The 18,258-nt window shown below is 37.4% G+C and overlaps 1 protein-coding gene across 3 annotated transcripts in view; it reads left to right on the forward strand.

Moving 5' to 3' along the window:
* The window catches only part of LOC135196243 (steroid receptor RNA activator 1-like), a 100,885-nt gene extending 85,907 nt beyond the window's left edge, over nucleotides 1-14,978 (forward strand). For all 3 annotated transcript variants that reach the window (XM_064222922.1, XM_064222923.1, XM_064222924.1), the window contains exons 4-5: nucleotides 1,892-2,000; nucleotides 14,610-14,978. In XM_064222922.1, the coding sequence (XP_064078992.1) occupies nucleotides 1,892-2,000; nucleotides 14,610-14,878 (378 nt within the window). In that variant the 3' untranslated portion in view covers nucleotides 14,879-14,978. The remainder of the gene's footprint in view (nucleotides 1-1,891; nucleotides 2,001-14,609) is intronic.
* Nucleotides 14,979-18,258: the final 3,280 nt, after the last annotated feature.

An 18,258-nucleotide genomic window follows, 5' to 3' on the forward strand; every position in this document is an offset into this window, starting at 1 on the left:
ACTTGTTGCGAATTCACTTTCTGGAGAATATCCAGTAAAACCTCAGAAGTGGAGGTTTATAATCAGAAGTAGATGAAGCCATCACCAGACCTTGTATAGATCATCGTAATTACTACCAGTCCCTCCAGGCATAGTGAACCAGTTCTGTGACTGGTATAAGAACAAGGGTATTGATCCAGTTGAAGTCTTTGATTTTTCAGTGCCATGTGTAAAAAGTCTTCAGTCTGTAAAGAAAGGATTTTCAAGTTTCTTAATCCAACAGACTAAATTTAGAAGGCTCATGCAAGCTAAAGAGATATTTTAAGATTTCCAGAAATGTCATATTTTAAAAGTAATTTGTATTTTTCTTCATACAAACCTGAGGTCTTTACATACGAGATATACTTTCAGCACAGCTGGAGCCAGATGTTTAACTTGAAACAAGGTGGATACAGGCAGCCCCAGCTTACAACATTCCGAGGTTACAACGCTTTTCAATTATGTTCATCAGAAATTATTTCCAGGTTTATGACACATGTTCCAGGGTTATGACGCTTACAATGCCAATCTGAAGGAAGAAATATGACTCCAAAAATGCAAAATAATCTTTTTTTTTTTTTAATGAAAAATGCAATAAAAATGCAGTTTTTATAGTTTTTAATATACCCATAGCATTAAAAGTAAGGTTTTCTTAGGATTTTTTTTTAAGATTTTCTGGCTTACGATGCGTCTCAAGAACAGAACCCTTCATAAGCCGGGGACTGCCTGTATTGGTAGTTGGCTACTGACAAAAAGAGAGAAATCCCTCCTATCCAGATGTTATGCTTGCAGGATGCCTCAATGAGGCATCTCACCTTTAAGGCTAATTGGCTTCTGGCTATTGCATCAGGAAGGATAATAGTACACTGCTATTTTGTACTTTTACACAAATAGTCATACAATTTCCAACAGGCATCCTCTGTCCCATCTTTCCTCTTTATGTTTTATGTGGCAGACCTACCTTTATTCAAGGTTTCCTTCCTGTGTATTTTGGGAGCTCAGTTACACCAACTCCTATTTTTTGTTCACAATGATTCATTGATCATAAATGGTCTTACCTTATTGTGTGGTTGTCTAGCCACACTAACTTGTTTGATCTTGAAGACAAAAACCATGTTTAACATGCCCAGACCACTAGCAAGACCATCTAGACAATCTATTAATTGTCATTGTCTTGTTTATGTCAGTTGTTTTCACATAATCTGTGTTGTTCTTCGTTAATTTAACTTATTCCATAAATTTTTGTAATTTATCTCCCATGTAGTATACTTTCAATGTAGTATACTGTAAGTTCTCTTTCATTTTAAGTGTGGTGCCATTGTGCCTTTTTCACTTTTCATTTCAAGGACATCCTTCATTTTGACTAACATTAGTTGAGGAAGTCCAAGTATAATCTTCGAGGGAATTTGATGAGAATTTTTCTTCTTCCACTTCCCACCTTTGGTCATTAGTTCATTCATTTGGAATAAACATAATCCTTGGGTTAATGGCATTAACAACTGTGAATGATGTGATTATGTAAACCGTAATGAAATGTATCAAGTACAAAGCCTCAGTAATATATAGTGAGGTCCCTCCTTCCAGCATCACAAATATCACAGTTTCATCTTCATACTACTTACATGTAATGGGAGGTGAGTGACTGATGCAGACCCGTTGATCCAGGAAGCACTGCTTTAAGACTCCCATACTTCTTTTGTCTGATAGACTAAGGACAGATTCTTGGAATATTTGAGAATGCAAATGTAGTCATATATACCGTAATCATATGATTGGTGGTGAGTGTGTTTGTGCTCTGAAAATTTGGTTCTTAATGACTTTATCAGGCACTGCAAATGTTCGAGTCCCTTAATTACATGTTTCAATGTTGCAGGATAATGTGCGAGAAGAAATTGTAAAACGATTTGATGTCATGAAAACAATGTGGTTAGAGGGGAAACTTAATGATGTGGTGCAGGACCGGTTGGTAACTTTAAGTAAAGGTATGTTTTTGTATGTACTATATATACATTCCATCCATAATTTTAACAGTAAAATTTTTAATTGTAATGAAAAGCAAAAAGTAAAGTTTTAAGGTTTGTTATCATGCTAAGATACTGTACCTTGATTCTGTTTGGATTTTCTTTGTACTACTAGAAATAATGTTACCTTTCTTAATAAGGCATTATCATTTAGAAACTCTGAAACTTCTCAGAGTGAAAGGGAAAGTATATGTGTGAGGTATTAAATTGTTCTTCTGATAGATGCTGTCAAGTCCATATTAGTACTGTATGTGTAAGTTAATTCTCTGAACAGATAGGATTTTACATCCTAAATTAATGGGAAAGTTGTGATCTCTTATTTTCCTTAACTTCTAAAAGATCCTTGTTGAGCACATCTTACTCTGGTAAGCTCTAACCCACTCAGCCTAGACTGCTTTCCATTTTTCCTCTGGTGAAGAATCTTGAGAATCAGAGCACTAGCTTGGTGATCCTCAGAATGCCAACCAGTGGAGCATGGAAATTCACTTGTTTCTACACGATATACAAACCATCAGTCCTTTACATTAGGAATTACCTTCGACAAAGCTAGAAAACGGCCATTAAAGTCTTGAACAAGATGGTTAAGCAGTAACTGCCATCCAGTAGGTGGGAATACCTGTGCCTGCCCAGATGTAAACATTCCAGTTTTATTGCAGTCTTACTGTAGGTTCCCTACATGGCAGACAAAAGATTCAAACAGCCATCACCGATGTAGGTTACGTTATCTCCTGCCACTCGAGGGAGGAACAGGTACAGCAGACCAGGTGTCATCAATTCATTCTCTACTGGCTCCTGGTTAATATCCTGGTTAACATCGCTGGATGATTTTTGACACTCATATTTTAGTTCTCTTCCATTTTAAGTGCAGGTATCTTATGGTGCCAGTGTGCCTTTTCTACTTTTCATTTCCAGGGCATCCTTCATTTGGACTAATATTAATTGAGGAAGTCCAAGTATAATCTTTGAGGGAATTTGATGGGAATTTTCCTTCTTCCACCTCCCACCTTTGGTCATTAATTCATTCATTTGGAATAAAGATAATCCTTGGGTTAATGGCATCAACAACTGTGAATGATGTGATTATGTAAACCGTAATGAAACTTATCAAGTACAAAGCCTCAGTAATTTATAGTGATATCCCTCCTTCCAGCATCACAAAGTGTATTAAGTGTAGAGGTAATGGGTCTGAATGTACTCCCAAATTGGCTTGTGACAAATGTCAAGATTGGAGTGACAATCAATGGAAGGCTTTTCTTGCACATTCTGATAAGCTAATCAACGATAGGATGAGAAAGGCAGCTCTAAGAGCTGAAAGTAAAGCTAATGTAGCCTCTTCTGCATTTTCTGCTCCCTCGTATTGGGACCACCTTGATGTAGTGAGGGGGCATTCTCGAACCCTAGGAATTTGTTCCCGAGTTCAAACCCAAGAGTCCCAAACATTATACTATATATACTATATATATTGCAATACACTTCCTGAACTCCTGAATTAGCCCTGGTCACTTACCAGCCCGAACTATATCCCCACATAATTACCCACTAAGTGGGTAATTTAACTGTCAGTGTTACCAACACTGCAGGTAAAATCTAGTTAAATGAGTTACCTGTGTTACCGTTGGCAATGCTGCTGCAAATACTGGCCACCAGAGGCCTGTTTTCTCAATTGTTTCTTGTTCACCATGCTATGTGGATTGGTCCCACATCAGGCGAACTTTTGGTCATCTAGCCCGACCCCATTCAGAGTTTTCGTATTTTGAATACAGATTACGACCTTGGACTATTATTAACATTTTTCTCCCGATTTGACTTTGGATAGCTACTTTGTACTCACTATGGATAAGTTAGAAAATAAACGTCGTCGCCGTCTGCAAACACCTCTGCTCCTGCTTCATCTACAGTTCGACGATCGAGCCTTCTACTGTTGGATATGTTGGTGCTCATCGGCTCTGCACGCCCTGCAAGCGTAGGATGAGTACCCTCACACATGATTGACATTTTCTTTGTTATTTCGTGTAGGAAGGTTCAGTGTAATACCAGTCAGAGATGTTTGTCTTGGTCAGAAGACGAGGAAACATTAGAGTTAGTTATTCAAGAAATTAGTGGACAGGTTATCATCTAGCATGTTTAGCCTATTTCTAGCCTGACGAATAATTTAACCAAATAGAGATAGTGGTAGTACTAGTAGTATAGTTGATTCTAATCATTCTTTTTCAGCCCCCCTGTCTGTTCCAGAACCAGCCCTAACGGGTGCTGGGGGTAATGGAGAACCGCAAGCCTCCGAGTGGGTAGGTTCTGCTGGCCCCCCCCGGCGTGGAGCAGGCAGTGTTGGCAGCAGATTTCCCCTTCCCTCGATGTGTAAGTTCTCAGGATGATGAAAATTTAGGTAAGATACAGACGAGTAGGGATAATAGGCTACATAGTGTTTAGGAAGAGAAGTGCAGGCTTCTTCGGGTCGATTTCTATTATAGTAGTTTATAGAGGAACAGTTTATCCTTAAAGCCTCATTGGTTTTTTTTTCCTGCTTCGAGTTCCTTGCATCAGAAGTTTTTTAAGCCCATGGTTGGTCGTTCAGGGGTGGTTTCGGGTCTGTCGCGTTCTGAAGTGTTGAATTCTACTCCTTCGTCTTAAAGGTTCTTTTCCTTCTGAGGATAAATTTCGTTCATCTTGCGATGGTGGTAAACTTAATCAGGTTTCAATTTGACTACATATACAGTATGGAAATTGTTAATATAACTAATTCTCGGTTCAATGCATATTGACTTACGATAATTCAGTATGTAGAGAAATAAAATAACAATTAACTAAGGCTAGCCTAGCGTTCACGATTATATATCGTTGCATATACAGAGTATTCGCTATGCTACATATCGGTATATAGTAATTTTAAAGTGGCTAATGCTGTAGGTTCAATGCATTCTGACTTTGGATAATTCAGCACAGGTGTGAATAGAACATGAGAATCCAATACTTCAGTATGAAATGCAAGTGTACAGGAATGAAGATCAGATTCGGTCTGACTTCAGTATTATTAGTGTATTATATGTATCATCATATTAGCGTAGTATAAATACTAACTCAGCCCTCAAGTTTTCTCGTTCTGGAATCAGCTTATGGCGAATACGAGTTTGCGTCGCCATATTTAACTCATTCTTGTCCTGGTTGGCTAGCATGACTGAAGTAACAGCTCTTCCCCGCTTATGCCATGTTTGTTGTCTTGAGGGAAGACATGTTTACAACTATGTTGACATTTAACATAGTCAATAATGGTATCTTGTGCCATATAATCAGATATCATAAGGAATGTGTACATTTCATTGCTTTCCAAGAAATTCCCTCCAGTGACGGAATTAGTTTGTATGACGGCTTCATCCATTTAGCAGACAAATTGCCGTCAGTAATTATATTATGCTTATGTCAATTACAGTTACAATATAATTACCAATCATATTATCAAATGACAGTGACAACTGAAATTAATATTAGGGTAAAGAGTTACATTTAATTACCTTTAAATATGTACAGGCAGTCCCCGGGTTACGACGGGTTCGGCTTACGACGTTCCGAGGTTAAGGCGCTTTTCAATTATATTCATCAGAAATTATTTCCAGGGTTACGGCGCCTACAACGCTCATCTGGCAGAAGAAATATGACACCAAAAATGCAAAATAATCGATATTTTAAGGTTTTTTGATGAAAAATGCAATAAGAATGCAGTTTACATATATTTCAATGCACCCAAATCATTAAAAGTAAGGTTTTAGGATTTTTTATGATGTTCCGGCTTACGACGATTTTCGGGTTACAACGCGCCTCAAGAACGGAACCCCTGTCGTAACCCGGGGACTGCCTGTAATTGATTACTTTTCAATTAAATTACATTACACAAGCTTTTTGTCAGCACACACTACTGTTGTATGGAAGCGTGGCTTAGACAGATAATGATGCCAACTAGTCAATTTCTTTCGCTCCAGATTCAACCATAGTATCACTTGGTCTCAGCTATGTTTTTGTTTCTAGTTAGCATAATGAATATCTAGATACTTAACTTTATGGAACGAAGTCATATTGTTCATCTTACGACGTAATTCAAGTCCAAAATTTGACAAATACGTCTCATTGCAAGCTAGTTTTTCCCTCCATTTAGATTGAGTAAAAATTAGCAATTCCATTTGTTTTCACAGGTATTACGAGCCTTACATTATTAATCTTTTGTCGGTGTGAAAACAACAGTAAATGAGCTCTTTGCTATTAGTTTTCTTTTACCACGGCTGCGTTTGAATTCATACAAAAGCTTGGGACTTTTATCCATGTTGCTGATGCACGTAATATTGCCTTATCAGCTTCAGCTACATTTATAACATGAATACAGTAATTACTGTCGCATGCGGATGAATACAATAAACGGATGTTGTAATCGGATTCGATTACTGTCGCACACGGATGAAAACAAAGTGATGTTGCTTTCGGATTCGATTGTATTAGCAACAAAGTTCTCCTTTGGTTGTTCATAACTGTACGCAGTTATATGAGTATACTATATCATTAAGATAATACTTTTTAACTTAGAAGAGGGTGCAAAGTTATTGAGGTGGAGATGTTAGACGATTGTAATTCGGCCTCTCTCTCTCTTTTACTTTCCTGATTTCATGTTCTGTCTATTCATCTTACTTTCCACCCTCTCCTAACACTTGATTCATTGTGCAACAGAGAGGCTTATTCTTCCTGTTACACCTTTCAAACCCTTTTCTGTCAGTTTTCTTTCAGCGCTGAATGACCTCATATGTCCCAATGCTTCGCCTTTGGCCTAAATTCTATAGTAAACCCAACAATCTCGCTGTCTGACTACATGCTGCCGCCTACGCCAGCTGCACGAGAGATATAGAAAGACTTATTTGCAATGTAGTGCAGATTTTAATTACTAACCCCATCATAAAATCGAATTATCGCAAGACAATTACTGTAGCTTGTATACGGACTGTATTCACGATCACGCCTAAGATTTTTTATGAAGGTCGAGGAAAGCTGACAGTGGAATCTGCCTCAGCCAAAGAAACTGAAAAATTAAAAACATTATCACACCTTGGAGGAGTCAAAGTAGAATGTGCAGTACATGCTTTTTGGAATTACTCCAAAGGAATAATATATGCACCCCAACTGATGACATACTCTGAACAAAAACTTGTAAAAGAATTAAAAGATCAAGGTGTAATAAGAATTGAACGAATGAAGAAGAAGGTAAATAGAGTATCTGTTCCACTTCCCAATTTAATTATTACATTCAATTCTACTCAATTGCCTACTATAGTAAGAGTAGCCTGGCTATGTTTCAAGATTAAACAATATATCCCAAGACCAAGGAGATGTTTCCATTGTCAAGAATTCAGCCATATGTTAGGGTCCTGTAGACAGAAATTGCAAGGCAAGCCTGCCACTTGTGTCAAATGCAGTGAACAGAGCATGGCATATGTAATAAACAAGCCAGATGTATACATTGTGGAGACAATCATCCATCATCTTCACTTAATTGTGATGTATACATCATAGAAAAAGAAATTCAAACTTTAACTGTAACCGAACGTATCACATTTAGGGAGCCGAAAAGAGAGAGTATTGAATCAATACGTTAGACCAGGAATATCCTTTTCCAGTGTTGCTGCCAACCGAAGAAGAAATATAAATGTTACCAAGGATAATTTAAATAGAAAACCAGTGATGACATGTGCTCGTGCCTCTTTGGAGGCAGAGCCAATTGTTGCAGGCACTCCTTCAGAGGAAGGAGTGCCTGCAACCATTGGCTCGGCCTCCAGCAGTGATTTCTGGTGCTCCTGCCTCTTCAGAGGTAGTGCCAGTTGATTCTGGCACTCCCGCCTCTTTGGAGGCAGTGCCAGTGGTTTCTAGAACTCTTGCTTCTATGGAAGCAGTCAGTGATTTCTGGTACTCCTGCCTCTGTGGAGGCTGTGCCGGATGTACCTGGGATTCCCGCCTCTCTGGAGGCAGTACCAGCTGTAAATGGTGCTTCTGGTGCTTTGAAGGATGCACCAATGTCCAATCCTCACACCCCTCAGGCGGCACCAGCTTTGCCTGGTGTTCCTGAGACTGATAACCCTCTAAACAGGAAGGCAGCATTAAACAATCAGTCTCCTTCCAGAAAAAGAGGAAGGTAGTAAGCTGAAAGCTCTTAAAAGAGGCTCTAATTTAACAGCCTCTAAAGGAAAAATAGAATTCATTAATTTTCTCCAATGGAACTGTCAGGGATTAAGCGCTAAATGGGAAAAATTAAGGCTGCTCATATCAGAACTGTCTCCTGTTTGTATAGCTCTGCAGGAGACCGTGATTGGTAATACAGTGGGCCCCCTGTATTAGTGTTCTCCGGATTCGCAGACTCACACATTCGCAGATTTCACTCGGAAACGTTTCCCCACATTATTCGCGGAAAATTCGCGCATTCGTGGTATTTTTCTATGAGAAATATCCACAAATTCCTGGGTTTTTTTAATCAATTTCATCATAAAATGCACTTTTTGTGATAAAACTATTAAAAAACCAAGTATGAAAATTTTTAGTGGTTTTTCTTGAGTTTTAACTAACAAAATAGGCTGTTTTTAGCATTTTTATAGGGGTTCCAAACATTCGCGGGTTCTAACTATTCACGAGGGGGTCTGGTATGCATCCCCTGTGAATACGGGGGGACCACTGTAATATGTGCCCCAGCCCACGAGAGTATACATCCTATCACTCCACCTATAATTTTAATATTGGCAGCCATGGAGGTGTCGATTTGTATGTTCGAAATGACACCCCACAAAATCCCATTAGTATCCAATCAGCATTTTAAGTGATAGGTGTGCAGATCCATTTGCAAAGAAAATACAGTATGCTCTCTCAATCTACCACCTAACAAAGTCTTCCCCATCAATGAATTTAAATCTCTTATTCAACAGTTACAACGTCCTTTTGTTATTATGAGAGATATGAATAGCAGAAACCCTCTTTGGGGTGACATTGTCACGAATCAAAGAGGAAGGTGCTTAGGTTCCATCATAGAAGATGAAAATGTGGGGATCCTCAACTCTGGTAAGTCTACACATTTTCATGTTCAAACAGGCACATTATCAGCATTTGATTTATCTACATGTAGTGATGACTGCCTTATTGACTTTATTTGGAGAGTGTCATGGTAATCGCTCTATAGTGAAGAATCATATATTAAAGGAAAGGAAATGCATATTCTTCAAGTAGGTCCACAGCAAGGAGACATTCCCGCACGTGTTGGAGGCGTCTGTTCTCATGATTGTTTGAGAATACTCAGGTGTGTTATGGAACTCGGCATGTGCCGTCATTAGAAACGCTGCGTATTATGATGCAACATTTTGTCGAGAGCCTTCTAGAGGGAGGGTGACATTTGCTGGTTAAGCTCTGCCCTTTTTAGCCCCGCCCCAAGATCGCTGTATATATATATATATATATATGACTGAGGAAGTAGAGAGATCATCAGAATCTGATCATAAGAGATAAGAGAAGACGGTAGAAACGAAGGATAGAGAGGAAGAGGACACACAAGAGAGTGTGAATGGAAACAAGTTAAGTCCGCAATCCATAGTCGGAGAGAGAGAGGGAGGTCCCGAGGTTGAGCAACCCTTCAGAGAAGAAAAGTCCTTCGAGTGGTTTTGAGGAGTAACCCACTCTTCAAGGTTCAAGACTAAGGCATTTCTTTCTGCAGTATGAAGTCAAGAAGCCATCTGAAGTTTCTGCTGTCCCCTTTTGTGAAGCCCTCGCTTCGAGCACTGATTTCGACAGCTGCAAAACTGAACAGCAAGTATTTCATTACCGCACTGTTCCCCATTTTACATATTGTCAGATTTAATTTTGTAATGTAAATAGGAGAAACCATTCTGCATTTATCTTTGTTAATAAGCTTGTAAATAAACTTCTGTTCTGTTTGAGTTTCTTTCTATATTCATAGCCCGAGTTTCAACTGTTGGTGTTGAATCCTTTTTGTTTATTATAATAAAGAACCTGAGCTGATCTCGGTCCGTAACAGAGAGCTATAAATGATAGATTTACCAGTGACCATTTCCCAATAGTGGTGAAAGTAGCATCAAGCCCTCCATCTTCAAGGCTACCTAAATGGAACATTGGTAAAGCTGATTGGGCAACATTACAGGAGCACAGCTCAATAGATGACTCTGCTGATGACTTTCCCTGTGTAGATGATGTTCTTGACCTTTTGAATACAATAATGTTCTCGGCTGGTCTTCAATCTATACCTAGGACTTCGGGCATGTTTATACGCCTGCCAGTTCCCTGGTGGACTTGTAAATGCCAGAAAACTCACAGAACTATGAGATCTGCTTTCATCAGATACTGCAGACGAAAATGTGAATATTACCGTGGTGAATTTTGAAAAGCAAGAGCTCATTTTTGCATGGAAATAAAAAAAGCACTTAAAGAATCTTGGACGATCTTCATATCTTCTCTAAATTCGAAAACTCCTCTGACTCTAATTTGGAAGAGAGTTAGAAAAATAGCAGGCAAGTTCACTCCTTGTCAACCTCCAGTTATCAAGGTGAATGGTTGAGGTAGCAGACCCCCAGTTAGTGGCAAATGAGTTTGCTACTCATTTTGCTAATGTTGCGAAGAAGAATTATGATAGACCCTATTCAGCTCAAAGACGGATAAGACGGATAATAGAACAGGTCGAAATTTATTTTAATGCATTAAGATTAAGACATGAGCAGTACAATGCTCCTTTTACTATGAGAGAATTTGTATCAGCCTAGAGTAAATGTAATGAATCCGCTCCTGGACTGGATGATATAACATAGTCAATGATTAAGCATACCCCTGAAAATACCACTTTTCATATTAAGCCTTATTAACAGAATTTACCGAGAACATATCTTCCCCAAGCTTTGGGAGAAGTTAAAATTACTGCCATTCGTGAAACCTGGAAAAGATCCATTCAAGACAGAAAATTATCATCCTATTGCACTGACATCTTGTTTGTGTAAGATCATGGAAAAAATGGTGAATACACGCTTGATGTGGTACTTGGAAAGAGGTAAATATCTGTTGCCTGCTCAGTGTGGTTTTTGAAGTATGAACTCCACAACTGATGTATTGGTATGCAAATGGAATCTTCAATATGTGAAGCTTTTGCCAACAAGCATCATCACATCTCTGTTTTCTTTGATCTAGAGAAGGCTTATGATACAACATGGAGATATGGCATTTTGAGGGTCCTTTATGAATGTAACCTGAGAGGCAATTTGCCCCTCTTTATTAAGGCTTTTTTAAAAAAATAGGTTATTTCAGGTTCAGGTTGGAGCAACAGTGTGGTATTCCTTCAAGAAGAAGGAATACCACAAGGAAGTGTTTTAAGTGTAACCTTGTTTGCCTTGGTAATCAATGGGGTTTCCAAAATAATTCCCACAGATATAACATATACCCTTTTTGTTGATGACCTGTCGATTTCGTTTGCAGCATCAAGGATAGCAGTGGCTGAACGCCACCTTCAGCTCTGCATTGATAATATAGTAAAGTGGGCTGAGAATAATGGTTTTAGATTTTCTGCCAGTAAAACAGTAACTATGCACTTTTGTCGTATAAGGGGTGTGAAGTGTGCACTTCTGCAATGCCAAATAGCCTTAAAATGCTCAACTCAATTCATCATGGAGGAATACGGTTGTGTACAGGAGCATTTAAATCATCTCCCACTGGGAGCATGCTTGTAGATGCTGGTGAGATGCCACTAGATTTTCATTACAAGCGTATGCTGGTTCGGAGCTGGTATAGATTCCAGAGGCTACCGAAGTCTTTAACCAGCATTTGTATGAGAAAGGAAAGGCATTGGCAGTTTTATGAAAATCACCCCAAGCAACCTCATCCATTCGCTTTTAGAGTAAATTTTATTGTCAGTGAATTAAACATGCCAAGGATCGAGATTTTACCAGCAAAATATTCAGTTAGTCCCCCCTGAAACTTTCCAGAGATAAAATTCTGTAGATATTTTAATTTTATCACAACAGAATTGTCCAGTGAGGCACGTGGTCAATATTTTTAGAAAACTCCTTGGAACATGATAACGGATGGCTCAAAGTTAGTTGCTGGCCTTTCCTGATATAGAAAGAAGTAGGAGGTTATCATCTGTTGCATCAATTTTTACAGCAGAATTATATGCAATTTTAAAGGCTTTAAAGGAAGTTTTAATTCGGAATGAAAATAATTTTATTACATATTGTGACTCAAAAAGTGTTCTTCAGTCACTGGAATCTTTTAACTTTTTAAACCCTCTAATTTTAGATATATTGGAATGGCTGCTTTTACTGAAAAGGAGAGGGGAAGAAGTAAAGTTCTGTTGGGTGCCTTCCCATGTTGGGATGGTTGGGAATGAGAAAGCTGACCAATTTGCAAAGTCGGCAGTCAGCTCCTTAGAACCCACAAGATGCCTACTACCATATCGGGATTTATATCCTCTAGTAGGTCAGAGAATTAAAAAATGTTGGCAGTCCCAGTGCGAGGATATTTTAACCAATCAAAAAATGTGCAGTATCACGTCATCAGTGTCTCCTTGGTCATATCGTTACATGCCAAGGAGACAGGAAGCGATGTTATGTAGATTTAGGATTGGACATACAAGACTCACTCATGGGTTCTTGATGTCCTGTGAAAATCCTCTGTTTTGCGAGAACTGTACAGTGCCCTTGACCGTGAAACATTTGCTGATTGAATGTCCCAGATTTAGGAATTTGAGACATAGGTTCCTGTCTTGGGGACGTGACAGAGAAGGTAATTTTATTCTAGCTACAATTCTCGGAAAGGATTGTAATATAGAGCAGTTATATATCTTTATGTGGGAGGTGGGCCTCCTCAACAAAATTAAGATTATACATAGATTGTCTATGTAAGAATTTGTTTTTGAACAAATATATTTATATACATATATTTTTAGATATTTTTATATGAATTTTTTTTTTATTTAAATTTTTTCTATTTAAATTTATTTTGGTGTCAATAACCTCAATGTTGTGATGCCAGGTTTAATAGACACAACCAATCAATCAATCGCATTTTCTGCAGATCCAGCTCTCCCTGTTTCTTTTCCTCCTCCTCCTCCTCCTCTAGCCATGTCCCCAATCTTAAGTCTTCCTTCTCTTGCTTCTTCAACTCCTTTACTAACTTCCCATGTAGTTTCTTCCGATGCCATTGCTAGCCTTGAATCTAGGTTGAAGAAAAAGTTTGATGTTCTTGCTAATATGGTTATAGAGTTAGGTTTTTCATTTAAGTCTTTTCAAGAAAAGGCTAATAATAATGTAATGAAGTGATGAGTGTTAGTGCAGTGCTTTCTGAGGGGTTGGGTGTTTATCCCACCAGTTCTTCTAGACAAAGGTCCCTGTCCTGCTCCCTTGCCTCGGGGAGAAGACATACAGGATTCGACAGAACACTGTTGGAAAGGTGTTTCGTTCGCTGTTCCATTATTGTCAGAGTTGAGTGATTCCTCTCCCGTGAGGCGTTATAAGTGGCGTAATTTGAAAGGCGTGCGACTGCACGAGATTTCTCCCCTCCGCCTGTTAAGAAGTCCAATGAAGTGGATCATGGTTCATATCCTTGTAGTGTTGCAGTTTCTACTTCTCCTCGAGGCAGTTTTTCGACTTCAGACATTTCGGACCCTCAAGGAGGTCGTCATATTTTGGTACCTTGGAAGCATTCGACACTTGTTCATTTGTCAAATGCTCTTTCGACTTCTCATGCACAGTTTTCTTCAACAAGTATGGATCCTTTTGTTTTGAATGTTTCAACATTTGCGACTTCTGGCGTTGTGACTCCAACTTCTGCTGTGTCGACGTCGACGCAGGATAAATCTAATCTGTTCCCTCTTGAACAGTTAGAGGAGTTGATGCCTTTCTTGAATGGCAATCAATCAGCCCCTAAGCCAGCAGAACCTTCTTTTTCTCCTGTTTTGTCAGAGGAGGAAGAACAGGAAGCAGACTGTATTCCCATGTCAGCATCTTCAAGTTTTCTGCTGTATCTCTTGGATACATACCCAGATTACTTTGTCACGGCAGCTCCCAGGTCTCCCACTTCAATTTTTATGCTGAGAAGGGAGCATGTGGACCCTTTGCTTCCTAAGTTGGTTTTGTCCAAGGCTTCAAAGAAGTCTTCATATCGTGAAAGACTGGTTATAATTATGATATATTACTAGAAAAAATAACAATAATGATAATAAAATATTTGTACCAATGGATTGCTGCAGGAAATCATCTTGCTCTGCAGATGCAAGTGAAAAGAGGTTTATTCTCTACTGGAGTTATATCACTTTCTAATAAACTTCTAGTAGCTATTACTTGGGAAAGAATTACACAAATTTAAAGCAATAATTTGTCCATAAACATAAAAAAAATGTTTATAATTTTTGTTTATTTCATGAATCTCTCTTGTTGTTGTAAAGTACAGTACTATATCACTAGGTTAGCAAACCATTTTTTACTATACGTATTATAAAATCTTAATACTTTTTGGTCCCTTACCTATTAAAAAATTTCTAATTTGTTTCAATTCTTTTTCATGCAGCGTTAAATGAGGAGAACTTTGATGAAGCTTGGGCTGTTCACCAGGGCCTTATTGTTGACTTTACCAGCATGTGTTCACCTTGGATGATTGGCATAAAAACACTAGTGGCAGAGAGTCGAAATGAGAAACAGAAGTTAACCAGTTCTGACCAATCAGACAAGTCAGGACAAACATTTGAGGACTCTTCTGAGGTGCCCATGGCTTTACCTCTAGGTATAGGTAAAGTTTTGATTCCTAAACAAGAGGAATCAGAAGATGAAGTAAAATAGTATTATTCACAATTTGTTACCTTGATTGTTTTCTTGGAATTTAAATTGTTACTGAAGAGATTTTATAGTATGGTATTGCACAATAAAGTATTGAAATAAAGTTCCTTCTAACCCCAATGAGAATTTGAGGATTGTTTTAAATATTTAAAAAGTATTTGTAAGACCGCTATATTACATAAATGCAAACCATTGCCTTAATAAACTGTGTTACTTGAGAAGGACAGCTACTAAAGAATTTACCATAATGACCGAGAGGTAGTACTTGATGCTATGCAAGTGGGAAGTTACTCCCACTTTTGCAAATTCTTCTCTCTGAACTTTCAGTCTTAAGTTGGAAAGTGGGAAAATTACCTTAATTCAAGACATTGGCTTGTTATTTTTTTAGGAGCAAACATTCATACAGAATAATCCTTAAGGCCATTGGCTGTAAAGCAAGCTCCCCTAGAGTAGATGTCATATGTGAAAAGTTAAAACAAAAAGTAAAATAAATATAACAGATAAAACTAAGTATAGACAAATGTAAATAAATGCATAGGCAAACTGCAAAAGAGGTTGGGTAAAATATAACAGTGGTGGAGAGTTTGTTTGAAGTTGTATTAGAGCTTCTAGCTGACTTTTGAGCTTCAGCATCAAATACTGATAAGAAAACTTTTTCCACCCTCTTAACAATTGTTTCAAAGTGATTCTGTGAGGTTTTCCTCCGGTTAAGGTGCATTTTCACAGTCAAGTGGCCCACAATTTGTAATACTTTTCACTATGTGTTTCAAGTGGCACCATTTCCAATGACGTCATACAACTGAAGCGACTCCAGTGAGGCTTCTCCAGGTGTATGACTCCAACTGGCTTGGTAGCAGTCCAGTCATAACAGCAGTTGTGACTAGTAGTATTTTTTGTTTTTAAACTGACTGACCTAGTGGCATACATGTCTACATGATGCAAAAAATAAGTATTATAATAAAGACACAAATGTTGGGGATAATGTTTGGACAGAAATTTCTAATAAAATGAAATGACCAGGTGAGCAGAATAATTGTTTATTTATATTCTAATTAATCATGCTGATTTTGTTTATAATATTAGCCCTTAAACGCCAAAAGCAGCGGTAAAATCAAAAAACTCCCCGAATTCCCCCCCGGAGCCGGTTTTGATGAGAGCGGGGAAGCGGAGGAAAAAAAATAAAAAATTTTTGGTTTTTTCAAAAAATCACAGCGCGCTTAGTTTTGAAGATTATGAGTTCATTTTTGGCTCCTTTTTTTGTCATTGCCTGAAGTTTAGTATGCAATCATCAGAAAATAAAAATAATATCATTATCATATGTAAATAATGCGATATATGGTAGCGAAAAAAAAAAATTCATACATAATTGTATTAAAATCACGCTGTGCAAAAAACGGTAAAAGCTAACGAGTTTCTTTTTTTTTCGTTGTATTGTACACTAAATTGCAATCATTTTGATATATAATACATTGTAAAACAATAAAAGCAACACCGGAAAAATATTATCACAAAATGATGTACGAATTCGTAATGTGCCGTCGTAAAAAAATATTTTTTTCAAAAATTCACCGTAAATCTCAATATTGTTCTAGAGACTTCCAATTTGTTTCAAAATGAAAACAAATGATTGAATATTACGATACTGTAAGAGTTTTAGCTTACAATTGCGTTTTTCGACCATTTCGGTAGAGTCAAAGTTGACCGAACGTGGTTTTTTTTTCTATTTATCGTGATTTATATGCAAATATTTCGAAAATGAGAAAAGCTACAACCTTCAAATATTTTTTCCTTTTCCTTTTATTTTAAATGAAATTGCGCACATTTTCATATATAAAACTCTATGAAATGCCTAATATGAAACGGAGCAAATTTTCCGAGAATTCGATGTACGCAATTCGGAAATTTATGGCGGAGAATCCGCGCGCGGAGGGAAGGAAAGTTTTTTTTCATAAATTCACCATAAATCGAAATATTGTGCTAGAGACTTCCAATTTGTTGCAAAATGAAGGTAAATGATTGAATATTACTAAAATATAAGAGTTTTAGCTTACAATTGCGTTTTGCGACCATTTCGGTAGAGTCAAAGTTGACCGAACGTGGTTTCATTTCTATTTATCGTGATTTATATGCAAATATTTCAAAAATGAGGAAAGCTACAAACTTCAATTATTTTTAGTTGTATTCTACATGAAATTGTGCACATTTTCATATATAAAACTTTATGTAACGGTTAATTTAAAATGGTGCAAACATTACCACAATCGCACGTATGATTTTTTCGGAAGAGTTACCGCGCGGACGTAAGGAAAATTTTATATTTTTCATAAATTCACCATAAATCGAAATATTGTGCTAGAGACTTCCAATTTGTTACAAAATGAAGGTAAATGATTGAATATTACTAAAATATAAGAGTTTTAGCTTACAATTGCGTTTTTCAACCATTTCGGTAGAGTCAAAATTGACAGAAGGTTGAAAATTTGTCACTTATCATTTGTTATATGAAAATATTTCAAAACTGATAAAAGCTACAACCATGGGTTGTTTTTAGTTGTATTGTGCATGAAATTGCGCACATTTCCATATATAAAACTTTATGTAACGGCTAATTTTGAAATGGTGCAAACATTACCACAATCGCATGTATGATTTTTTTCGGAAGAGTTACCGCGCGGACGTAAGGAAAAAGTTTTTTCATAAATTCATCATAAATCGAAATATTGTGCTAGAGACTTCCAATTTGTTGCAAAATTAAGGTAAATAGTTGAATATTACTACAATATAAGCGTTTTAGCTTACAATTGCATTTTTCGACCAGTTCGGTAGAGTCAAAGTTGACCGAAGGTTGAAATTTTGGCACTTATCGTTATTTATATGGAAATATTTCAAAACTGATAAAAGTTACAATCATGACTATTTTTTTGTTGTATTTTAAATGAAATTGCGCACATTTTCATATATAATACTTCATGTAACGGATAATTCAAAACGGTGCAAAAATTATGTCAAAGTGACGAAATAATTTTTGAGATGTGTCACTGATACTTTTTAGTGTGATAAGAAATAAATTCGCGCTTGCGCGCCTGCGTAACGATTGTAAACAAAACAACGCCTTGATCCGTGAACTCCCAGCATCCCCCAAGGCGCGTGATTCAAAAGTTTTTGGCTGGTAGGCCTATAAGTATTTTTCCGCGAATTTTTAAAAAAACTTTTTTGAGCCGACGTATGGTACGTCCATTCGGAAATCGGGGGAGATTTTGACTCGACGTTTAATACGTCCATTCGGTGTTTAAGGGTTAATAGATCAAACATGACTATTATTTATGCAAAATACTTATGATGCATTTGAATTTTCATTCATCTAAATCAATTCTCACTACTTG

The sequence above is a fragment of the Macrobrachium nipponense genome, chromosome 17 (assembly GCF_015104395.2).
Source record: "Macrobrachium nipponense isolate FS-2020 chromosome 17, ASM1510439v2, whole genome shotgun sequence".
NCBI classification, from domain to species: domain Eukaryota; kingdom Metazoa; phylum Arthropoda; class Malacostraca; order Decapoda; family Palaemonidae; genus Macrobrachium; species Macrobrachium nipponense.